This window comes from Lepeophtheirus salmonis, chromosome 13 (assembly GCF_016086655.4).
Source record: "Lepeophtheirus salmonis chromosome 13, UVic_Lsal_1.4, whole genome shotgun sequence".
In the NCBI taxonomy this organism is placed as follows: Eukaryota; Metazoa; Arthropoda; class Copepoda; order Siphonostomatoida; family Caligidae; genus Lepeophtheirus; species Lepeophtheirus salmonis.
The window spans coordinates 14,043,923-14,066,601 of NC_052143.2; the positions used below are offsets into that span (position 1 = coordinate 14,043,923).

At 32.7% G+C, this 22,679-nt stretch overlaps 4 protein-coding genes across 6 annotated transcripts; 1 reads left to right on the top strand and 3 right to left on the bottom strand.

Annotated features, from left to right (window-relative positions):
* Window positions 1-108: 108 nt before the first annotated feature.
* Window positions 109-2,492, top strand: LOC121127790 (uncharacterized). Its single transcript, XM_040723280.2, has 2 exons — window positions 109-222; window positions 319-2,492. The coding sequence occupies exons 1-2, from the start codon at window positions 180-182 to the stop codon at window positions 2,445-2,447; spliced, it is 2,172 nt and encodes a 723-aa protein (XP_040579214.1). The 5' UTR covers window positions 109-179; the 3' UTR covers window positions 2,448-2,492.
* LOC121127791 (IQ motif and ubiquitin-like domain-containing protein) lies at window positions 2,439-7,818 on the bottom strand. The gene is made up of 9 exons (XM_040723281.2): window positions 7,527-7,818; window positions 7,149-7,470; window positions 6,899-7,080; window positions 6,744-6,844; window positions 4,106-4,346; window positions 3,881-4,051; window positions 3,412-3,828; window positions 3,092-3,349; window positions 2,439-3,042 (listed from the first exon to the last, which is right to left on the bottom strand). The coding sequence occupies exons 1-9, from the start codon at window positions 7,695-7,697 to the stop codon at window positions 2,860-2,862; spliced, it is 2,046 nt and encodes a 681-aa protein (XP_040579215.2). The 5' UTR covers window positions 7,698-7,818; the 3' UTR covers window positions 2,439-2,859.
* A 113-nt stretch (window positions 7,819-7,931) lies between these two features.
* Window positions 7,932-16,725, bottom strand: LOC121128725 (ubiquitin carboxyl-terminal hydrolase 24). Its single transcript, XM_040724316.2, has 9 exons — window positions 16,344-16,725; window positions 14,149-16,273; window positions 13,831-14,085; window positions 13,670-13,773; window positions 13,423-13,600; window positions 9,615-13,358; window positions 9,345-9,552; window positions 8,998-9,275; window positions 7,932-8,908 (listed from the first exon to the last, which is right to left on the bottom strand). The coding sequence occupies exons 1-9, from the start codon at window positions 16,382-16,384 to the stop codon at window positions 8,378-8,380; spliced, it is 7,464 nt and encodes a 2,487-aa protein (XP_040580250.1). The 5' UTR covers window positions 16,385-16,725; the 3' UTR covers window positions 7,932-8,377.
* LOC121128726 (uncharacterized) lies at window positions 16,686-18,927 on the bottom strand. 3 transcript variants are annotated; one of them, XM_040724319.2, is made up of 5 exons: window positions 18,185-18,927; window positions 17,935-18,095; window positions 17,483-17,880; window positions 17,221-17,427; window positions 16,686-17,050 (listed from the first exon to the last, which is right to left on the bottom strand). In XM_040724319.2, the coding sequence occupies exons 1-5, from the start codon at window positions 18,453-18,455 to the stop codon at window positions 16,780-16,782; spliced, it is 1,308 nt and encodes a 435-aa protein (XP_040580253.1). In that variant the 5' UTR covers window positions 18,456-18,927; the 3' UTR covers window positions 16,686-16,779. The 3 variants fall into 3 exon arrangements, with proteins under 3 accessions (XP_040580253.1, XP_040580252.1, XP_071748839.1); XM_040724318.2 differs by having other exon boundaries at window positions 17,935-18,128; window positions 18,185-18,792; XM_071892738.1 differs by having other exon boundaries at window positions 17,181-17,427; window positions 17,935-18,128; window positions 18,185-18,567.
* Between the last annotated feature and the right edge of the window lie 3,752 nt (window positions 18,928-22,679).

Sequence of the window (22,679 nt, forward strand, 5' to 3'; positions counted from 1 at the left end):
TTTTGAACAGAGATCAAAGTCTTAATAATAATTATTCAAAAAATTTGAGGACACTGATTTACTATAATTGATTAATAAACTTGTTTTATATTTTTATCTATACAATAGCAGATTTTGGAAGAAAAAAATGTTTTACTCAGTTTTAAACTATATAGGAGATCATTTGTACATGTCCAATTATGAAGGAAAAAGAATTTTTGCTTCTATTCTCTGTAGTGTTAGGTAAGGATTTTTTCAAAGTTAAAAGGGTGCTTGTAAATGTATATTTTTAAATTTAAGGAAAGTTTGCAACATATATGCGTTTATGTTAATTTTTAGGTTTATACCAAGTTCAAGGATCTGAATGGTATGATCGAATTACCCGTAGGGGTCCAATGAAGCCGATGCCTGATGTTCATCCTTATTCAATTCCTCCGCAAACTATTAACAAAAATCCGTCGACTCCTTATCAACCTTACCCGTATTTACCACCTTCAACACATCCCTATGAACAAAATCAATTTATCAACCCAGCTTATCATGATCCTGATACACAGGATCCTGGACGTCATCATTACTTAAAATACAAATGGTGGCTCTTTCGACCCATAGAAATGATACCGGTGCATCCTGAATGCCAAGGCAAAAATTGCTATTTAAAATGCCGACTTGAGCTTTTAGGGGGAGGTGAATGTACAATAGGTGGATGTATGTGCTATAACAGCCAAATTAATCATTATACTGGAGAGCCTATCATGTTTACTAGGGAATCTGATCACATTTGGTATGAGCTTTCAGGAAGGGAAAAAGACTCAATCGCAAGTGCACTTCAAAATAATCCCATTCTCTTAAATCCCTATCCTGATAATCATAATAACCAAGGGGAATCCGATAATGAATTAGGAAAGGGGGATGGAAATACTGGTTCTATTGGAGGAAGTGGAATTTATCCAGGTGGTTCTTTTGGTGGCGGAGGAATATATGACGGTGGAAGTAGTGGTTCTTTTGGAGGTGGAGGTATTTATGATGGTGGATATGCTGGAGGAAGCGGAATATACAATGGTGGATCTGCTGGAGGAAGTGGAATATACAATGGTGGATCTGCTGGAGGAAGTGGAATATACAATGGGGGATCTGCTGGAGGAAACGGAATATACAATGGTGGATCTCCTGGAGGAAGCGGAATATACAATGGTGGATCTTCTGGAGGAAGTGGAATATACAATGGTGGATCTCCTGGAGGAAGCGGAATATATAATGGTGGATCTCCTGGAGGAAGCGGAATATACAATGGTGGATCTTCTGGAGGAGGTGGGATATACGATGGGGGATCTGCTGGAGGAGGTGGGATATACAATGGAGGCCCTATTGGAGGAGGTGGAATATATGATGGTGATTCTTTTGGAGGAGGCGGAATTTATGATGAAGGATCCTTTGGAGGAAATGGAATATATGGTAACGGTGGGTCTATTGGTGGAAATGGAATGTATGGTAACGGGGGATCTTTTGGTGGAGGAGGAATGTATGGTAACGGTGGATCCATTGGAGGAGGGGGTATGTACGATGGCGGATCCTTTGGAGAAAGTGGAATGTATGATAATGGCGGATCCTTTGGAGAAAGTGGAATGTATGATAATGATGGATCTGTTGGAGGAGGAGGAATGTATGATAATGGTGGATCTGTTGGAGGAGGAGGAATGTATGATAATGGCGGATCCTTTGGAGAAAGTGGAATGTATGATAATGATGTATCTATTGGAGGAGGAGGTATATACGATGGTGGATCTTTTGGAGGAGGAGGAATGTATGATAATGGTGAATCTGTTGGAGGAGACGGAATATATGATGGAGGATCTGTTGGAGGAGGAGGAATGTATGATAATGGCGGAATTTATAACAATGGAAATGGAGTAACTACAGGAGGGGGTGGAATATATGATGGGGATTCTAGTGTATCTACTGGAGGAGACTCTGGGATATATAACGGTGTTGATGGAAATATTTCAAATGCTGAAGAAGAAGATTCCTTTTCCGATAGTTTCAATGAAGATACTGATTCTTTTGGAGGGAATGAAGAATTGAACGGGGAAAGTAGTGATTCATTCGGAGGAGGGGGTATATTTGATGGTGAAAGTGAGGATTCATTTGGTGGAGGGGGAATATTTGATGGGGAAAGTGAAGATTCATTTGGTGGAGGGGGAAATTTTGATGGGGAAAGTGAAGATTCATTTGGAGGAGGAGGAATTTTTGAAGAAGAAAGTGAAGATTCATTTGGAGGAGGAGGCATTTTTGATGGTGAAAAGAAAAATTCAGGGGGAGGAGAAAGAGCTGATGATAGTGATAATAATGATATATTTGGAGATGATGAAAAAGAAGATGATCCTTTTGGAGACAATGATAGTCCATTTGAAGACAATTATGACGAATATGATAACAATGAAGAAGACGAATTTGATAGCTTCTTTTAAAATCTTATTAAATAAAAATAAATAAATTTAATATCTAAATAGCAATTTTTACATCTTATTTAACACTTATGTATTTTTATACGAAATAGTTACATGTTTAACATTTTGATTATATTTTCCGTTGTGATACTTTGTAAACCATAGCACATAGTTATTCTGTTGTAAAGTTATTGAGGTGCTAAACTTACTATTTTTATTACTTTTTGTTTTCCTTTACGTGATGAAAAAAAATATTATCCATAGTTTGTTAGATCTAGAATTAAATATTTACATAATAAAAATTGATTATTCCATAAGATAATGAGTTCTAAAACAAATTTGAATTATATTCAACATTGTTTATATTATTTTTTTTTGTTAAAATTGATCATGAAATGAACCATAAACTTCATATTATTTTAAGTTTTAACTTTTATAACTTGAAAACATTTGGATTATTAGGTTTTATGGTGTCTCCTTTGATTGACAAACTTTCGACTTTATTTTCCTTTGATTCATTTTTTACATATGAGTATAAATATGGATCTTTTGCAAAGTGTATACGAGCTAATGTATGACGATAATTAACTCTTTCTATCAGAAAATATTTATAAACCTAGAAAAAAGTTACTTAAAAAAGGACATTAAGTCTATATGATTCGAACCTTTTTAATGTTTGATAATTGAGAATGAATAGCACCTTCTTCAAATGAAAGCAAAACGCAGTTCCATGGACTCCAATGGGTTGTTTTATCCCATCGCACAAGACAGAGATCATATGGATCATTCAATCCACTCAATATAGATTTAGAGCCCCAAAAATTTACAACAATTTGGCGAATATCAGAATCCTTAAGCTTAAATACTGGAGAATCGAAACCATTTAAATGTTCTTCGTCCTTTTTAATATAATTGAGCATGTCCTTTCATGAAAATATAGATGCAAAAAATGAAAATCTTAACTTCCTAGTATAAGAGTGCTTACTTTGTATATTGAAAGATCTTGCCGTGTTCGAGCATCATTATCAAGTCTTCCACATCTTAGACATTTACTCTCTAATTTTTGCTTTCCATTTTTATTACTTGATTTTTTTTCTTTAGCCTGACCAAAGCTAGTTTTAGATAAATATTTTCTACAACCTTTACAGTATTCAATCGGAAGTTCCCTTGAAATGAGGGAAAGGTCTGAAGGTTGAAGATGTAATTGTAATTTATTATTTAATGATTGATGAATGGCTGGGTTATGTAACGGAGATTTAATTAGTTTCAAAAATAGGTTCCCTATTCTAGTCATTAATCCAAATATTTGATGAGACTTGAAACCTCTTATTCGAAGGTCTTCTTCTCTCTCAGCTAGTTGAATTATTTCAGATGTCAATGAGCATTGCTCCAATTGCCCAATCTATATAAAAATATGTCAATTAATAAAATAATATATAATTATTTATCCATACTATATCTGCAAGACAAATAAGTGCTTCTCGACGCTGGTCATTTTCTCCTTCATGTGCAGTCTTACTCAATTTTATATATATATCACTCAACTCTTTTGCCCTGAGGGTGTCTTGTGTTTCTACCTTCACTAATCGACCTTTTCCATTAATCCATAATTTGGGTTTACCAGCCTTAGATAAAAATATAAAACGGTTTTCGCATAAATTAGCCATGGACTTTACAACCTTTATGATTGAATTAACCAAAGACTCTTTGTGAACATCTTTTCGTATTTTTCCCTTGGATTGATCAATCACTATAAGTTGTTTTGCCTCTTCCAATATTAATTTTGCTCTTTCTTTAGATAAGGATTTTGGATCTTTTGAATAATTGTTTTTTAATTCATTATCTTTAGAATTTCTCCATTTTTCAATGTCTGCGTAGAGCCGTTGAAAGTCCTCTCTACTTTTAGGAGCAACACCAACACTAAATAATTTTGAAATTAAGAATGTTTGCCAATATTTACATTTGAACTCGGGTTCCAAATAGGCGGGGGCAATTAAAAAGTTGTCCATTTTAATGTACGCCACCCAAAATGAAATTTTTAGGGGAAGAGGGGAGTATTTGGTACACTTTCCGTAGGCGCGCACTTTTAAAGTAAAAAGTAGAGGCCCGCACATTGTATATTAGTGGTTAACAGATAAATTTTTTTTATAAATAAATCACGTAAAAGTGAAATTAAAGATATACATTTCACTTTTAGAATAAAAGATTAATTGATTATATTTATTTTAAACGACAAATAATTTTGCAAATCCTAAAGTCAAAAAGTGTCCAATTTTGACAAGTTTTCAAACTAAGGGACGTGATTCTTTTAAAGGTCAAGAATGTTAAATTATTTGCCAATTTCTATGGCATGAATATATACTGAGACAATATTTTGTTAAGTGAGAAGAGATTTAGTAGAGAAAAATTGGATTCACTAGCTTTTAAATGTATGATGATTGCAGGAAAAAATGGCAAGGATAAGAAGAAGGAAAATTGACAAAGTTGAAAAATTGTCAGAATTATTTTAATCTGATAAATATATTAGAATGTTAAAATTTAAGAATCTGGTACCACAGACTCTTTAACAAGAAAATAACCTTTAATTGTCCAAAAAAGGTTTCAATAATGTATTTTGATTTGAAAATCTGTAGAAAATAAAAAAATGATTTTTTTCATGTTGTTCCCTTAAAATTATTGAGTTGAATCGAGATATAGGATTTTTAATTATGTATTGTAGATTATAAGTATATCTTTTAACAATATTTAAACATTATTGCTTTCATTTGCCTCACATTATGAGTATTTTAGTCCTAAACACGTCATAAGTAAATAAATGTACTCTTTTGTACTGCGTCTTACGCTTATATATTTTGATTTATATCTTCATTTTTACTACTCAAATTTCTTTTTTTATACCAAGTATCTAATATATTTTTATTATCAAAGATACTTTTAAAGCTCCATTATTCCAAATAAGAGACACAATTACAATATTTTTCAATGTTGCAAAAATAGTTACGGAGGAATAATAGTAGACATTAAGTAAATCTACTGTATTAATGTCATATTTTATTAAAAGCGTAGCTTTTTCTTTTTTGTCTTGCTTCTTTCTTTCATTAGTAGAGATTATAATTTCTTACAAATTAACTTAATATAATTATTTCGTTACTTCACACTAAAGCATTAAAAGATGCTTTACTTCATACTAGTGATGAGTCGTCCCAAAGGTAATGACTCTATGAACTGGTTCTTTGAAGTGATCAAGAGCCGGCTCACCCCAAATTCTGGATTTCTTGTTACGATGAATAAAATGCAAAATAAAAAATATCCTGCAATACCAAATTCTGAACATTTTTGTCATTACATTAAAGTCTTATTGATAAATAATAAGTAAGTACGGAATCAAAGGAAACACTATTTATTGACATCTTTATAAAAATCCAATATGTATGTATACCAAGGTTAATAGAAGTAATATTTTATAATAACCTTGTATGTATATACATTTTTATCTTTTTAACCATAAATATAAACAGGTATATGGAGATTTTTTTTTTAAATCTATATCAGTTATCCTGTAATATGGGTTTCTTGTCGTCAACGCATCAGTTATCTTATCATCAAATAAGGCCCACATGATTATTTCTCGCCGGATTCAATATTTTTTTAATTTATCATACAAAAATTGTCAAAATGAATTTATACTGTTCTGACTCACTTTTATCCCTTGTTACAGACTATTCAAAAGATAACAAAGATAATAGAAGAGATTAGAATTGTGGCGGGTTACTTAATAATAAAGCTAGGGATACAGAAGAAAAAATTAAGTCAACCATATCCCTCATTGTTAGAGCACAGGATTATCTTAAGATGTCGATATGATACATTGTTTTTTATAATAACCTATGTCAGCTTAAAAGAATTATGCCGTTTTTTTTTTTTTTTACTTCCTCACTTCCATTTTTCCTTATACATGCTCCAAGGACATAATTTATTATTAATTGTACGATCTGTAACGGAAGTCTCAGCTTTTCAAACTGTACGCCTATAAAAATATCCAAATGAACCCAAAAATTTATGTTTCTTTTATGAATAAAAAAATAGGACCAAAAAATCTGTTCCAAGGCTTGGTTATTTCATAAATGCTCTACTGAATAAAAAAGTTTGAGAAATATTGTGTTGGAGAGTTACTTAATTAATATTTTATCGCTTTGGCCTGTAGAACGGCGAAATTTAAAATGAATATATTAAGATGGTTTAGCTAGGGGTACAGATCTGAAGAGTTTGAAAAACCCTGTAGCAGTTGACCAATTTTTATTAATTAGAAATTATTACTTATCCTCATCGGAAATCATTTGGTCCTTTTTATATTGTTGAGCTCTCAATATCTTTTTTCGTGCTCTCCATTTCCGTACACTTCTTTGTATGACTATAACCTACAATTTTGTGATGAGTTAGTATTGTATTTCTCATAAAATTATTCAGCATACATTCTTCACAAAAAGTTCAGATATTTCACCTGCGGTTACATAATGACCTGATGGAATAATGATTTTATTCAATGGATAGTCATCTCGAGGAGGATTTCTTGAAGTCTGGACAGATTTTTCATATCCTGCTTGCTGATATTTGTTACTTTCAGGTTTAGTTTGAAGTATTTGAGAAACATAGTCTAGTCAATCATACGTTTGAAAACAAATTAAAACTATAACTGTGTATAAATATCTATTGTGAATTTACCTTCATGATTGATGTCAATTCGAATATTTGATTTTCTTCGTGTTTGAGCCTCTGCATGATGATATTCGAGCTTTGTCTTTGTATTGACAAAGCCTCCAAGGAAAGCTTTTTTATTAGATGCTTGAACTATTTCAACATTTAAAGATTGCCCCTTTGCTCCTTTAATAGTAAGAACGTCAGATTCGGTTTTTAAAGAATATGGTGTATGGGCCAAAGAAGATGGATATGAACCGTCAATACAATTGAGATTAAGCTCTAAAACTCCATTGGCTAAGACACCTAAACTATCCAAAGAGACAGTATCTTCCAATTTCTCCTTAGTCTGTTTATTTATTGTTTCAATTAAAACTACAACTACACATACTTTATAAATACTACCTCAAATACGCTCAAAATCATCTCATCTTCTTTCAACTGAAAATAGTTCTCCAAGTACTTTTTTATTCTTTTTCCATCAAAATCGAGTGGAACCGTCACAGTTAAGGCAGACTCGACTGTAGATGACTCTGACCTCCAATTTATTTTTAGAATAACGTGAGTATAATTCATGGTTAATGAATTTGATGTTAGCTGATAGTTTTATAATTCCAAATCATAAGTTAACTTCAAGAGAGATTTTGAGAATAAGATTTATTGATCAAACTACAGTCTGGATGACACATAACTTCATATCACATAAGTTATAAAATGTATCGTGGAAAAATACATCAAGCTTGAATGTAGCTAGTGAGCGGTAAATATGTACAATATATACATAATGAAATAAAGATTAGAAGACGAGTATACCCTTAATTATATCTGAATGTATTTCTTTTCACTTCAGAATGGAATATAAATTACAAATTATAGTAATAAATCAAATTACGGCAAGTTTTTGCAAATTCGGTTTTTAAAATAATTATATATATATATATATATATTATAGATGGATAGAAATATGAATAATACGTTCTTAAGTTAGAACAGCCACGATAGGATTTTATAAACCCATTTTTATAAACATACTACACAACATCTTTAAAATTACAATTTATAATAGTCACTGATTAACAATTGTAATAAAGAATAAACTTTTAATTGGTTGATAGTTTAGTAATCCTTTATATAAAACAGATAATAAGTGAGCTCTTGGAGGTAAATGAGGTTGTTTGCATCAAAATATGTGATAAAATTTTAAGTTAAATTTTTTTTTCTTCTAAAAAATATCAATTTATAGGAACAACATTTTTTTAACATTCTTCGTCAGTTTTCATATGTTCTTCTTCTATTTCCATATTTGAGGTTGACCCGTAATGGGCCATGAGTGCATTAGCTTCTTCTAAGGTAACTTGAGCGGAAGTTGTACGACGAAATGTTCTTGTAGATGAATCCTCATTAGAAAATATATCTGATACAGGTTCTGAAGTAGATGAAACAATTGTGGAGGAAGAACTTGGAAGAACAGTTGATACTGGGTAAGATGAAGTAGAAATATTAGAGGACTCTCCGCCACTGGCACCCCCATTCCCATTAAAGTCAACCATTCGACTTTGAAGCCATCGAACAGCTTCCTCCCACTTCTCGGCAGTTTCTTCAATAAGTAAGAAATTTTTTACGTGAGAAGACTTGTTAGCTGAATTAACTAGAGTCTTAATGCATTGATATGCACGTCTAGAATCGGAGTCTCTATAAATAGGGATCAGGGAAAGAAAACCATCGGAAGATGAATCTCCTTCTATTACATATTTGATACGTTTGAATTGTAAAAAATCCTCAATGTCCTAAAAAAAAACCAGTATAACAATAAATGAATGTGTACATACAATAGGTTAATTGTATATTGTATTTTATAAAGAATTCAGAAGCTTACCAGAAGATCAATTATCAGGTTAGATAAATGTTTCAGTTCAGAAGAGTTCACATTACTATATTGCTTCAAAAGCTCCTCAAGAAGAATAAATGAGAATCTCTCACAACAATAAGAAGAACCCAACAACATCTTGCTAAGATGCTCTGGATCTCCAATATTTTCTCGAACGGCTGTTACGACCTCCCTGACGTACATTGGTGCTAAATCTCCATATAATACAGACTGCACTGATTCGGGCATTCGAAACTTAAAAGATTGTTCTCTTAACTGTGGAGATGCTGATTGAAAATAAATAGAGAAAAAATTATTTAGTTAATAATTTCAGGATTACTTTTCATGATACTAACAAGCAAAACTAATGAAAGGAGAGGTATCACAAATATGAATCAAAAGCGCAATTAGCGAATGAAGTTCTGAAAACTCTCGAATCTGAGAAGAAGACCATTTCCGAGTTATAACACTTAAATTCCTTTCTAAAGGATCCATTCCAAGAAGAAATTTGACAGTATATCGGAAAGTCCCTGATTCGAAAAGATCTTGACAGTGTTCCAATCCCTATAAAAATGATTACAGAAAACATATTTATACCTCATCTGTCAAAATGACGTAATATTTACCAATTGAGAATATTTCCAGAGTAACCAAAATAAATTTTTTGAGTCTTTCGAATGATTAGAAGCATCTTGGTCTACCAATGAAGAACATGTAGAGAGTATTTCTTTGTGATAGTTCACTTGATCATTTCTAGACGAAATCACATGATAAACTATATTGCTAAAATGAGTTCTGATGGACTTGCAAGGACATTCTAATAGATATAATCGAAATAATTGTTGATGATTTGCAAGGTATTGTAAGAGCCAAAGGGAGGAATTTGAGTCTGATGATTGACTTAGTATTGTCCTTATAAAACCTTGGATCAGATCTGAATCCCTACGCTTAAGATGAAGATATCCATTAAATAGAAAGTGAACTGCCAGTTTAACAGATTGAACTTCGCAGGAGTTTATTTTGATGAGATCTTGAACAAATTTAAAATACTCTGGGCAAAACAAATCCCTATCTCTAAGAAATTTTAAATTTTTTTCTCGAATACTACGCTCAATTGAGTTGGGCATTTTCAGAGACTGAGAAAATAAACCAGAACGTTCGCCATGCTCTAACAAATCATTTAGATGTGAAAAACTTTCTCGTGATAAAGGAGGAGCGGAGAGAGGAGCATTGGTTCCTGGAGATTGAGATGCCGAGAGAGAAGAAAAACGGACTGACGTGTTTCGAAAACTAGATGATTTTTTCTTGGACATTCGTTTTAAGGGCTTACGAGCTTCATAGAATAGCATATATGCATTCCAGTAGCGTAAACGTTCTTCTGGAAGATGGCTCGATTTCTTTTCAGTATAATTACCACCAAAGCATTCAGCCACAAGAGATTCTTCATTTAATTCAAATTCTTCAACCGTTGTATCATTGAATTTGTACCACTTTCCATTTGATTTTCTTTTCCGTACAAAGGAATAATAGTGTCCTGCACTAGCTTGACCACTATGTACCACAACACCGCATAAATCATATAATATAGAACAAGGTGATGTTGCTTTTTTCTTTTTATCATTTTTATTTTTCTGTCGAATTCCGTCAGAGGTATATGGTCCCATATCTAGTTTCATGGGAAATTGAAAGTAGTCATCAAACTTTAAAGCTCTATTTGACTCCCAATCATAGTGAAATCTCTTTAACTGAATAACTAATGTAGAAGGACATGAACGGATGCACATGCGCTTGATAGCATTTCTTTTAGTACCACATTTTTCACAATAATACGCATTGTCACCTTCTAAAAGTTCACCTTTGACAAATTGATCAAGGGATTCGACTAAATTATTAGTTGTAACAGGAAGGTTTAGTGCAGTGAACATTTGCTCTCTCTCATAGCGATGAGGACAACCCTGACAAATCTTTTGGTCCGAAAAGATTCCTTCGAGTCGAGGAGCAAATACCTTATTTCGTTTGTTAAGTGAGAGATAGTCATCTACTTGACTCACAATTTGAGTAAAAAATTCAAATGCATCTTGTTGTTCTCTGACATTCACAGGACGACCGAATAATTTGAAACATTTCCAAAAGGTTTCTGGTGAGTAGAATTTAAGTTTAGACTCAAGTAAATAACCAAACACTACTTGAAGTTGATGAAATATCGATTCCTCTTCCTTATCAGAATCTTCGTCTTTGTTTTCACTAAGTATGGCATCGGCAATTCCAGGGATAGAATAGAGTTGTTGTAAAACTGAGTTCATGTAACAAGTTGCACCAGCATTCTTGAGACCCACAAATTCCTTTCGACGTTCTACGTCTGGCTCATACTCGAAATCCTTTCCTATATCATCTCGATGATGATGACTTTGATGATGAAGAACAATGAGTTCATCTGATATGATTTTCATGTTTGAAGGACATCCTTTCGTTAATTCAATGAGGAGCTGATAAGCAGCTATCCTTGAGTCTCTTGTATCACATTTTGGATTTATAGGTCGAGAAGAGTTACTATCATCAACGATTATTCGAGAAGCTGGAAACAGAAATGAATTAAGAACTTCCTTGATAATCTCTTCACCAATTCGAGCTTTGTTCACTCCATCACATGTGAGAAGAGCTTCCACTAACTTTAAATGCCCTGCCAATAGGTTACAATCACTAAGACGATGACATGGAGTGTAATTGTAAAGAAATGACAGTTCATCATCAAGCATTTGAGAAGCCGGTTCAGATAAAAGTGTCTTTTGATCTTCCAAAGTTAAATCTCTCATTAATGAGCATCTCAGTTCAAAGTATTCTGAGCATTGAGATAAGATTATATGACTAGTTCCACGAGCTTTGCATGAAGGCATCCATAAAGGGACAGGTGTCTTCAGTAGAACTTGAGTCAAAAAACTTTTTGGGGAGGGTATGGGTCCATTTGAATTATCTGATGAAAAAATTTTCCGCCGAACATATGGAATCTTAGAAAACCGTATTAATTGATCTCTTGCCTTCTGTCGTACACTTCTTGAAGGTGATCCCAGAACAGTATCTACTATAAACTCATCCACTAAGGGTAGGTCATAAAATAGTGTTATTTCGTGAATACGAAGAGAAAGCGAAGTAACTAGGAGCTCAAAAGCATCACTTGCAATTTGAGCATCTAAAACACTAACAAATTTGGAAGTTGATACTACAACAATTCCAAAAGAAGACGAAGATGAAGAAGAGGCATTGTCTTCTGAGCTCGAGCTACCAGTAGACGACTCCCGACTACGTCTTTTATCAGAGTACAATACATTTTCGGAGATAGTTGCTCTATTCATAGTGGTTATACTTGAGGAAGCCAAATTCAATTTACCTGCAGAGGCAGCCCAAATAATTTTCATTAAACGGGATATTGTATTTTTAAAAGAATGTTCTGACATTGTTCTTAACATGAAACTATGCTGATTAGACGAGATTATTGGAGGAGGAGGACTTTTCTCAACTTCTATTGCTGATTTTTTTGGTGGTGTTGGAATAACAGAAGATTCCATGGATACCACTGTTTGGCCACACAGCAAAAAGGCACTTAGCTGTAACACGATTGAAAAAACTGACTGGCGAATATCATATTCAATATCTGAGGGTAAAGTATCCAATACATTGAGTATAAGTTTGACTCCATCAATTTTAAGAAAATCTTTGGCAAATAAACGAGACTGAGGCCCTTGACCAACCTTAGTTGGCATGAGTTTGCTAGAAAGAATTTCTAGATTATATAGAACTCGAAAAGCAGACATTCCCTCAACAGATGCATCAAATAAGTCTGACAAGCTTTTTGTGTAGGGATCAAATTTACGCATCGAAAATTTAGGACTAGCAGCAGCGACATAGTTCTCTGTTACAAAAGAGTCAATTAAATTCGAAACATCTGGATCTGTTGGAATTAAATGAATTAATCTTCTAAGACCATTCATCATCCTTTTGTCTGAATCTCCAACTCTAAGAGTAGCTAATTTATAGAGCATTGGGAAAATTTGACCTCCAGAAGCCATAACAACTCCCGGAATAGTTTTTTCAACTTCTTTGCCATCTTCAATGATAACTTCGGGCTCCTCTGGGCAAGAAAAGAGTACTTCTCTTATAGCAGGTTTAAGAGTCCAAATGATAACCTCTAAATCATCACTATCATCAAACTTATCAGAACTCGGATCTACAAAGTCCATCATTCCAATGAAGCAACGATCTTTGGATGATGTTAAATGGACATCTCCACAGTGATACGTATAGGAATCAACCGACTTTTTCAATGTCATGGCAATTCTTCGTTTGAGTGATCCAACAGTTTCGTTCGTATGGCTCTTTGAAAAATATAAGTAATAATATAGATATATATACATTAATTCGAACAGTTTGATCTAGTACCTTAACAACAAGCTCTTCCTTGGCAATATCATTCATCACTTTGATTTTTATGCGACGTCCATGAAAGGAAGCAGCATGAGGCAAAATTGAACGGTTGATATTGTAGGTTTCTTCGATTGAAGAAATATATCTTTCGGCCAAATTTATGATTCTACGAATCTTTTGTAATTTCAACCCTCTGCATAAAGTAAATGAAGTAAAGTTACATAAATATATGTAAATAGAGGGATACTTTTCTAGAACTTACTTTGCATGTATAGCTAAGGATGATACTTTAGAAACAGATATGGATGTTAGAATACGTGTGGCAGTTTCATCATTTTCTTTAACGCCCTCACTTTGAACACTTGTCTAAATTAAGGGATACAAATGCTTATCTTTTTAAAGGTAATAAAATCATGTACAAACCTCGAGCTCACATCCCTCAAGTACAGCATCTTGATTTCCCTCAGGAACTGAAAATATTTTCTCGAGCATTTCATAGCATTTGTTGATGAATGTATCATGAAGATGGATTGGATCTCTTTTTAAATTCGTGGCAACATGATGATATGACATGTTTAAAAGATATTGAATTGCTAAACCAGCAATTTCCTCCAATTCGCAGTGCATTACTATTTGCCAAAAATAGTCCAAACCAACAAGTTCTAAGTTTTCAACAATCTGAAAAATATTTACATTTTAAGCATGAATCAAATATTATTAACTTCTTAATAGATAACTTACAAAAATAGAAGACAAAGACTTTTTACTTAGTAAGCCGCCTTCAATCATATTGACTACTTGAAAAAACTCTTTAAAACAATTAAAGAAGTTGTCGTCTACATTTGCTGGATCCATACGAAGGAGATTCTTTGTGAAAAAATTCGTTTGGGTCTCCCTCTCTAAATCTGGAAGGCACATTTGTATCCAGTTAAAAAATGTATCTTTGTCTGACTTAATAGCATGTGGATTCATTACGAGTGTGTTCCACAAGTCTTCACAATGATTCCATGACAAATACAAATCCCCTTCCTTAAGAAAAAATGCCATAAGCTCCAAGTGTCCATGAATGTATTCATGATGAGTATACTTTCCATCAATGATACTGTCCACTTTAAGAGGCGAACAACTTTTCACGGAGAGATTGTGAGAGTAACGAATAGATTCGGTTAGGAGTCGCACTATTTCATGTTGTTTGTTCAATTCGACAAGTGTGCTTTTTTCAGCTTTTTGACTATGGTAGGCACCAACTTTGAAGGAGGATTTACAAAGTTCATGTAATTGTTTAATGGAAGATAGGAGACAGTGAGAATGGTTTTTTATATCGTCCACACAATGGAAAATATATTTCCGACGTGTAGCCTCGCGATGAAAGGAAATATCATTAATTATATTCAAATGTTCAGTCATGGCTTTTTCAACTAGGTGTTTAGATATATCCTCGGAGTGAGATACATTCCATAAAAGAAGTAAAATCGCAGAAGTGGACTTCATTTGTTTGGCATCTTTGCCAATTTGTCCAATAAATGCCAAAAGCTTTTCCCTCACACGATCATTATAAGAATCATGCTCCCATTTGTGCTTTATCAAACTAGTTAAATGTTCAAATTGACTAAGAGAAAATTTGTTGGCAGCACTCGCTAGTATGGCATATACATTCTCAAGTACAGTAGGAGACGTTTCTTGAATTGTCCATATCTTACTAAGTTCATCCGTTGAAAGTTCGGATCCAAGAAACTCCACGATGGCACGTATACGATCTGTATATTGAACTTGATCAATGTTACCTTCAAATGCGGCACTTAAAACACAATTTTGCGACATCCAATCAGTTAAAGTAAAAGCCTCAATACGCACATTTTTAAGTTTTTCATTTCTAGACTCATCAATGAGCCGGGATACTTCCTTCAGAGCGTTCATTCTAGAGTTGTAAAAAGGTGTTTTAAGCATGCTCACAACTGTAGAGAGACGAAGAGTATCACACAAATCTGACTGAAAATGCCAGAACCTTAAGGATAGTCTTTTGAGGCTTATTAAGAGATCCGACACAGATGAGACATCCTTCGATCTAAAATCTGAGATGTTCCTAATATATTCGAAGGCTCGTTCAGTACAGATTTTAAGATGTTTATTAGCAACATCATCGGATATAAGAGTGCAACAACCTGCAAGTGGAGCTAAAAGAGCCGTCATCGTTCTAGCATTAATATCTTTACGCGTAAAATAATTGGAAACATATAAAAAGCCTTTTTCTTTTCCAAACAAGTGTAGAAGATCACGGATCCAGCCATAGTCTGGGAGTGGTCTGATATATGGAGATGAGGGAAGTATAACATCCTGATCCTTATTTTTGTTATTCCAATCATTTTCTAAATCAAAAACAACATTAAGTATGTCCAAGAGATTGATGGGTGGGTCCTCGAATGACAAGTGGGAGATAAGAATGTTCATAAAGAGTTTAGTCATATCGTAAATCCCTGCTTGAACTTCTGGATCCCAACGAGCCACAGCAGGTGATGTTAGAAGTTTATTAAAAGCCTCAGGCAAAACCCGCTCTAAAAACTTTTTTGCATGTGGATCATCAGCGGGGACACGAAGACACGCGGAAAGACATTTGGCAAAACTCTCCTCTTTCTTGTAGGGAATGGTCCAATTGTCCTGAAAGACACGTGTTTCCAATTCGTTGAGACTCCTCAGAGGAAATCCCTTTCCATTCTCGTCGGAATTCTCATCATTGTTGGGAGGAGACATGTCCTTCATGTCGATGTCCTCGTAGCTTGTCAATAAATTCACCGCCTCATTCAAATCATTCTTCGCCACAGAAAGTGCTTTCTTGATCTCATCAATGTCTGGGAATCCCATGGACAGCCTTAATTATCCAATCAATAGGTTAATTCATTCAAAAAGGTAAAATCACTTCTTATCAACATTTAACTTACAGCGTCGATATATTCTCGTCATCCGAAGCGTTCATGATCATGGTTTGACTCCTCGTAGGACCCAGAAAACGTCTCAACGAACCGAGAGGAGGATGAACATTCAAAATCAATTAATCAAAGAAATAAACACGTAGCTTAAATCGAACCCTGCATAAGTAATAAAACTTTGGGAATCTGGCACGTGGTCGTGAGAAGTGGGCGTTCAGACAAAATAAATTTTATACTTCCTCATAACAACCAACAACCACAACAAACACTGTACTTTAGCTCTGTGTTGGCATGCAAAATAAGCATTCCATTCAAGATAGCTTAGAATTTAAAAATTATAACATTTAAGGAGGATTTAAATATGAACGTCTTTTTAATTAATAGAATATAACATAGATATACTTTTATAAACATAATTATACATTTTCTAAAGATAACATAATGAGAGTTACAAATTGACTGAGTTGAGAAGGTTCTTATTTCTTTCATTAATAAGAGCGGAATGAAGTCCATTTACTTTTTTCTGAGTGTAATCAAGCATTTCACGATCATACCTATGCTTATCATGAATAGATTTAACATGAAAAACATGCTTATCTTTTTCGGACATCTTTTTCCATTCTATTCCCAGAAGCTTCGAGACTTTGGAAAATGAGAAACTTGGATTCATTTTTCTTATTATTTTCCGTTGTTCACACACAAAATATAAATAAGACGTCCTAGAAAAACGAGCCAAAAATAATATATTGAGGATAGAATCGAATTGACGGATCTTATGTAATTTTAAGTAATAATTGATTAATAACATTAAGTTTTAAAACGTAGGTAAATTTGCAGTTTAATATATACCTCAACCCATGAATTAATAAAAAAGTCATATAATGTTTACATTGGCTTTTTTGGTGCATTTGGATCTTTTCTGAATCTACCACTACCCCGGACCTTGACAGATTCATTTAATGAACGTTGATAATCCAGCATCGAGGAGTCGACCTTTGTCTGGTTTAACTTTTTTTCTTTTGATGTCATGACATCAACTTTTGCTGCTAAGCCCTGGGGATGGACTCTTTTTCGCCGTCTTGCGTGCTCTTTGACTCTAAAAAAATGTTTTTAAAGTGTAATCATACAAAAAATAACCAATGATGAATTACATATTTAATTTAACTGAATCCGTAGTTGTGGATCTTGCATGAGGGAATATATTATCGACTTTATTCCTAAATGAATCCAAGATAAGTGACTCGTACTTATCAATCGTAAATTTTAAATCAATTAAATAAAGGTCACGGATGCTATGCGGAAACAATGTCGTATTAGAATCACTATTGTTATATCGTAAACGATGCAACTCTCGTTCTGCAAAGGCTTGAAATTGTTCCTTGATTTCTTCAGAGAGGACAGACCATGCCTGACAACAGTTATTATTGAATTTTAAAACGTTTCCTCCCAGATAATTAAAGTTTAATCGACATGTTTCAACAAAATAAAGAAACCCACTCTGTCGGAGGCTAATTGATTCTTGACCAATTAAAGAGTCACTTGTTTGAACCTAGGTGTGAGAAAATAATAATTAATAAAATGGAGGAAATCCATCAAATTTAACCTTTGTATTATTAATATTGTGAGTAATAGTATCCTTTTTCTCCTTGACTAAATTAATCGGCTCTTCATTATATCCCAAATATAAGTTTTCATTGGCGGGCGTCCTTTTCTTTCTTTCATACTCAAAACCCTGGAGAGGATCATAGTCTAGTTCTCTGAACACTTCATAGGGATTTTTAATAAACAGACATTGTTCTGTAAAATAGGGAAAAATACATTTTTTTCTGGATTAATTTTAACTGCAATTCCACCTTTAATATATTTCAAGTATTGTTCGTCCTCTTGTTGATAATATAACGGATTTAAAACAGGAGAACTTGGATCCGATATGAGAGTAGCCTCAACCTCATATATCCGTCTCTTGTCGGGAGGTAGAAGAAACCAAGCCATATCAACTTTGTAGCGGAGTACATAAGGATCCATTGTTAAATGTGTGTTCATTTCCTTCCATAGCATATCCCGAAAAAATATTAGACCTTTGGAGCATCGAGGAGTTGCAGTTTCATCCATAATCGTTGTCATGATGTTGCCTCTATATCTCTGCCAAGAAAAGTGATTTGATTTGAAGTGATATTGGCGGGAAATGATGTCTTGTAATATTAATGATATATTCAAAGTGAATTGGAGTACTTTAAGTGTGTTTCAGACATGTGTTTCAATCTCTAGGGGCCATTAATTCTATTTGCTAAATGTTCTTTACTTCATATCAGTGGAGGGAAAGTTTTAAAATAAAAAAAAACATTCTTTGAGTAATGAGTGATGGTAATCCGATGGTTCCATGAATGTTTATGTTATATTATAATTCATTAGCTTCATAGTAAGACTTGCAAAGTCGCCAAGCCCTATATTTATGGAATGGAAGGGTTTCATAAATATTTCCTCCCTTTTAAAATAATATTCAGGGTAGTTGTACCATATTGACTTGTCTTTTTCTACATTGAACACTCATGCGTACACAATTAATTCATATTTCCCCCGTTCACTTTCTATTACTACTAAGGGTGAATCAACAAGTTTTTTTAAGTTTATCGATCATGTTTTTATAGCATACATACTTAACTAGGGCGTGATCGATATATTCATGAGCTGATTAAACAGTTGGATTCATGGGCCCGAGTTAATTTGGGTTAAAAAAATGCAAATGGATCTCGTTTTTTTTTTAGAGAGATTGATAATAATTGCCAAATATACTACTGATTAATTTTTTAATGGGTCGATTTAATCGGCTCACCAAAATATAGGTCGAGTCCTAATATAAATGAAATATTATATAAAATGCCCCTGAAGTGAACATTTATAAACTACGGAAGACTCTCGCGCGGGAAAAAAGGAAAAAAATAATTTCCTCTATTTAACAAGAGGTTGTTATTTTTTCTTCTGTTTTCTTAATTTTATTTATATAGGTTTTTAATACAATAACAATGAGTTTATTAATATTTGTAAGAACAATTGACACATCCAGGATCAAATAAGTAAATTGTACAAGTTGCAAGCTCTTCGTCTTAAAATGTTTCATTTAATTATAACATTAGCCATTCTAATTACCCGTGAGGGGACAATTGGCCGAAAACATTTTTGCCGAAGAACATTTTGATGAACGGGCAATTTGCCGAAGGCATATTTTGGACATTTGGCCGAAACATAATATTTAATAAATACTATATATATGAACACAACACTTTGAATCTTTTACCGTTCTAGTTATTAAAAAAAACACGACAGTGAATCGAATGGACGAAGTTCTAATAAGTAATGTCCTTAATCAATTATCGTTCGACATGATGGATTTACCTTTCGATGAAAGAGAAATACGATATTTTATTTTCATCATGTGTGGGTTTTAGTTTAAAATTTGTCTCTCCTTTTAATCAAATGTTTTATTGTTTTATGTTAAAATTGGTAAGTTAGATAGATTTTACAGAACAGTTTAATAAATGCAGGATCAAGGAAAACTAGCATTTAATGTATAATACATTTAAGAGAAAATAAGACACCTGAAATCATTGAAAGCATGAAACCTTCCCATAGAGTTGGTCCCAAACATACGTACTGCAACATTTGTGTTCATATATATAATGATCAATAATGAATATACCTAATTAATAAAAATATATTTTCTGGGAAAGAACAGTAATTAATTTACTTATATAACATGTACCAATAGGAGAATCTATCATACAATCTTTTTTAATTAAATTGAAATATGCAATCCCATATATCAATATAGTATTTATTAAATATTATGTTTCGTCTGATTGACCACTCACGGATAATTAGGATGGCCAATGTTGTAATTAAATAAAACGTTTTAAGACGAAGAAATTGCAACTTGTACAATTTACTATTAAAACTACATGGTTATTAATTATTATGATCATAGATGAAAATAATATTATAATAGACGAATGGAGGTTTTTTTTTTTATAGTTGCTACCTGAATATAGGTCTTTTATTTAGCAAAGCATTATTCTTGAAGAGAAATAGAAGAGTCAATAAGTATAAATCAATCATAAGTACGTAAAAGACGGAGAGTAACGATGAGAGTTTGATCGGGAGTTATAAGCATAAGTCCTTATTGGACTCGGAGAATAATTGAGGATCGACATCGGAGTAATTTCTGCCTATATGATTGCTAGATAGTAGATATGGAGTGGGGTTTGTGTTTATTTCCTTCGTCTCATAGCTGTTCATTTAATGAAACGTCATGACAACTGTGCTACTCCTTTCCCAAGCATTCCTCAAATTATCAGGGCGGTGATCATCGACCAATTTAACAATTATAAATTAATCGTTAGTCGGTCGAAACCGGAAATTGTTATCAATAAATATCTCCTTAAAAAAGACAAGATCCATTTGCATTTTTTTAACCCAAATTAACTCCGACGGATAAATCTTTCTGCTTAATCAGCTCATAGTCCATGTTAATTTTTGGTTTCTTTTTTTAACGTACCCGAGGATAAAATTATTTTCATCTAAAGTTATGTATTTATGAGTAGTATTATAGCCTGTAGGGATTTTAACATTATTATGTGGTACATAATACTTATATTTTAGTGTTTTTTTATATTAAAATAGTCAAAAATTACACTATTAATATATAGATCCTCCATGGAATATTCAATTATTGCATTATCTTTATCCCAAGTGTTGTAAATCCTACATTTAAAATTATTTATATCATTTTTTGGTTGCAACTTGTAGACAACTTACATTATATACATATATTTATATCAAGAATTAAATTGAATAAAATTTATCTGTACGCAATAATTACCTATACAAATATATTCCAACGTTTCTTTAATCGAAAAATGAATAGTAATAATTAATCGATAGCATTCTTCCATTGAGAAGCCAAAAGACTGGGCAAATTAATGTAACATCAATATTGACAATATTAAATAATAGCATGATGCATCATGATTCATGTTATTATTTTCTATATAATATATATCTTAGTATACACATAACTCGGTTCCTTTAATATTCAATACATCATCCTAACTTAAATGTAAAAATAATTATGAGGAACAAGGGTGTCAAACGTTCAAATCTGCAAGACCAAGGCAATCATTTTGGTTCGGAGATAAATCTACACTCAAAAAATAAATTAAAAAAACTATAGATCGTTTTAATCGACGTCATAAATTGCTTCATAGTTCAAGGACACGCCCCCTTAGCGCTTAGATTTGATATTTTTGTTATATAAAATGGACAAATTCCCTAAAAATCTTGATCAAACTTCATCAAATGGCTTTATGGATAAAAAAAAAAAGACTTAATAGAGGCATTGAATTCTACTTGATGAGAATGATAAATAATGATATTTGTATATATCTGAAAATCCCTATGAAATGTACATTATTTTTGATCGATTAGGAACGGAAAAGTATTCCTTCCATTGTAATAGTTACTTTTAATCTACAGTATGGAAATAAGGTTGCATAACCATGTAATAACATACTTTTAATACATTTGAGGGTTAGATAATATAAAATAAAACTATGCAAAAGAGGGATATATTTTTAATAGACAGTAAAGTCTTAGTCCTTTTACTTGTTGGTCCCATTTTTACATACAATTGCTCATTATTTTCCTTAATATGAAAGAAAAAGGGGTTTTATTGTTTTAAAACTTGGTTGTTTAGAGCCCCAAAATAGCGAGAGCAAGAATGCTCACGTCAATTAATAAAACGTAGCTAAACAGATATTTTATCAAAATCAATACAAATATTTCCTATTAACGGTATTTGTTTCATTATATCGATGAATTGTGATTTTCATAATAGATAGAGAAAGAGATATTAGTGAATTACACACATAAATATTTTCTGTTTAAAAAATGCTACAAATACGAAGAGAAATAAACTAGAGAAAGAGCTTTCATTAATGACTCCTTTATGGCATGGGGGGTATAGTCATCCACTAACTAAATATAAATTATATTGTATATATTTATGAATTTCTAAGTGGATAAAGGATATTAATTATTTATGTACGTACTGATAAAATAATCAAAGATCAATACATTAGTGGTTAAAACTATTCCTCGACTTAATAAAAATAATAGTCAAAAATATATTGATTATTGCATAATTAAGGTATATTATGTCCCTCTATACAATGTATATTTAATATTAATCCCAAATGACAAAGATTGAATAATAATTATATTGTTGGGAAGATTTGGCTTGCTACCCACGGATTTCTAGAAAAGGTTGCGTGATATAATAAGGCAATGACGTAT

Coding starts and splice junctions, on each gene's coding strand:
- LOC121127790 (XM_040723280.2), top strand. CDS start 180: ATGAAGGAAAAAGAATTTTTGCTTCTATTCTCTGTAGTGTTAG. Junction 223..318: donor TCTATTCTCTGTAGTGTTAG/GTAAGGATTTTT, acceptor GTTAATTTTTAG/GTTTATACCAAGTTCAAGGA.
- LOC121127791 (XM_040723281.2), bottom strand. CDS start 7,697: ATGAATTATACTCACGTTATTCTAAAAATAAATTGGAGGTCAGAGTCA. Junction 4,052..4,105: donor TGGTTAATTCAATCATAAAG/GTTGTAAAGTCC, acceptor TTTTTATCTAAG/GCTGGTAAACCCAAATTATG. Junction 3,829..3,880: donor TTATTTGTCTTGCAGATATA/GTATGGATAAAT, acceptor ATTTTTATATAG/ATTGGGCAATTGGAGCAATG.
- LOC121128725 (XM_040724316.2), bottom strand. CDS start 16,384: ATGATCATGAACGCTTCGGATGACGAGAATATATCGACGCT. Junction 16,274..16,343: donor GACGAGAATATATCGACGCT/GTAAGTTAAATG, acceptor TGGATAATTAAG/GCTGTCCATGGGATTCCCAG. Junction 13,601..13,669: donor TCCTTAGCTATACATGCAAA/GTAAGTTCTAGA, acceptor TACTTTATGCAG/AGGGTTGAAATTACAAAAGA.
- LOC121128726 (XM_040724318.2), bottom strand. CDS start 18,455: ATGACAACGATTATGGATGAAACTGCAACTCCTCGATGCTCCAAAGGT. Junction 18,129..18,184: donor ATACTTGAAATATATTAAAG/GTGGAATTGCAG, acceptor CCTATTTTACAG/AACAATGTCTGTTTATTAAA. Junction 17,881..17,934: donor ACAATATTAATAATACAAAG/GTTAAATTTGAT, acceptor TCTCACACCTAG/GTTCAAACAAGTGACTCTTT.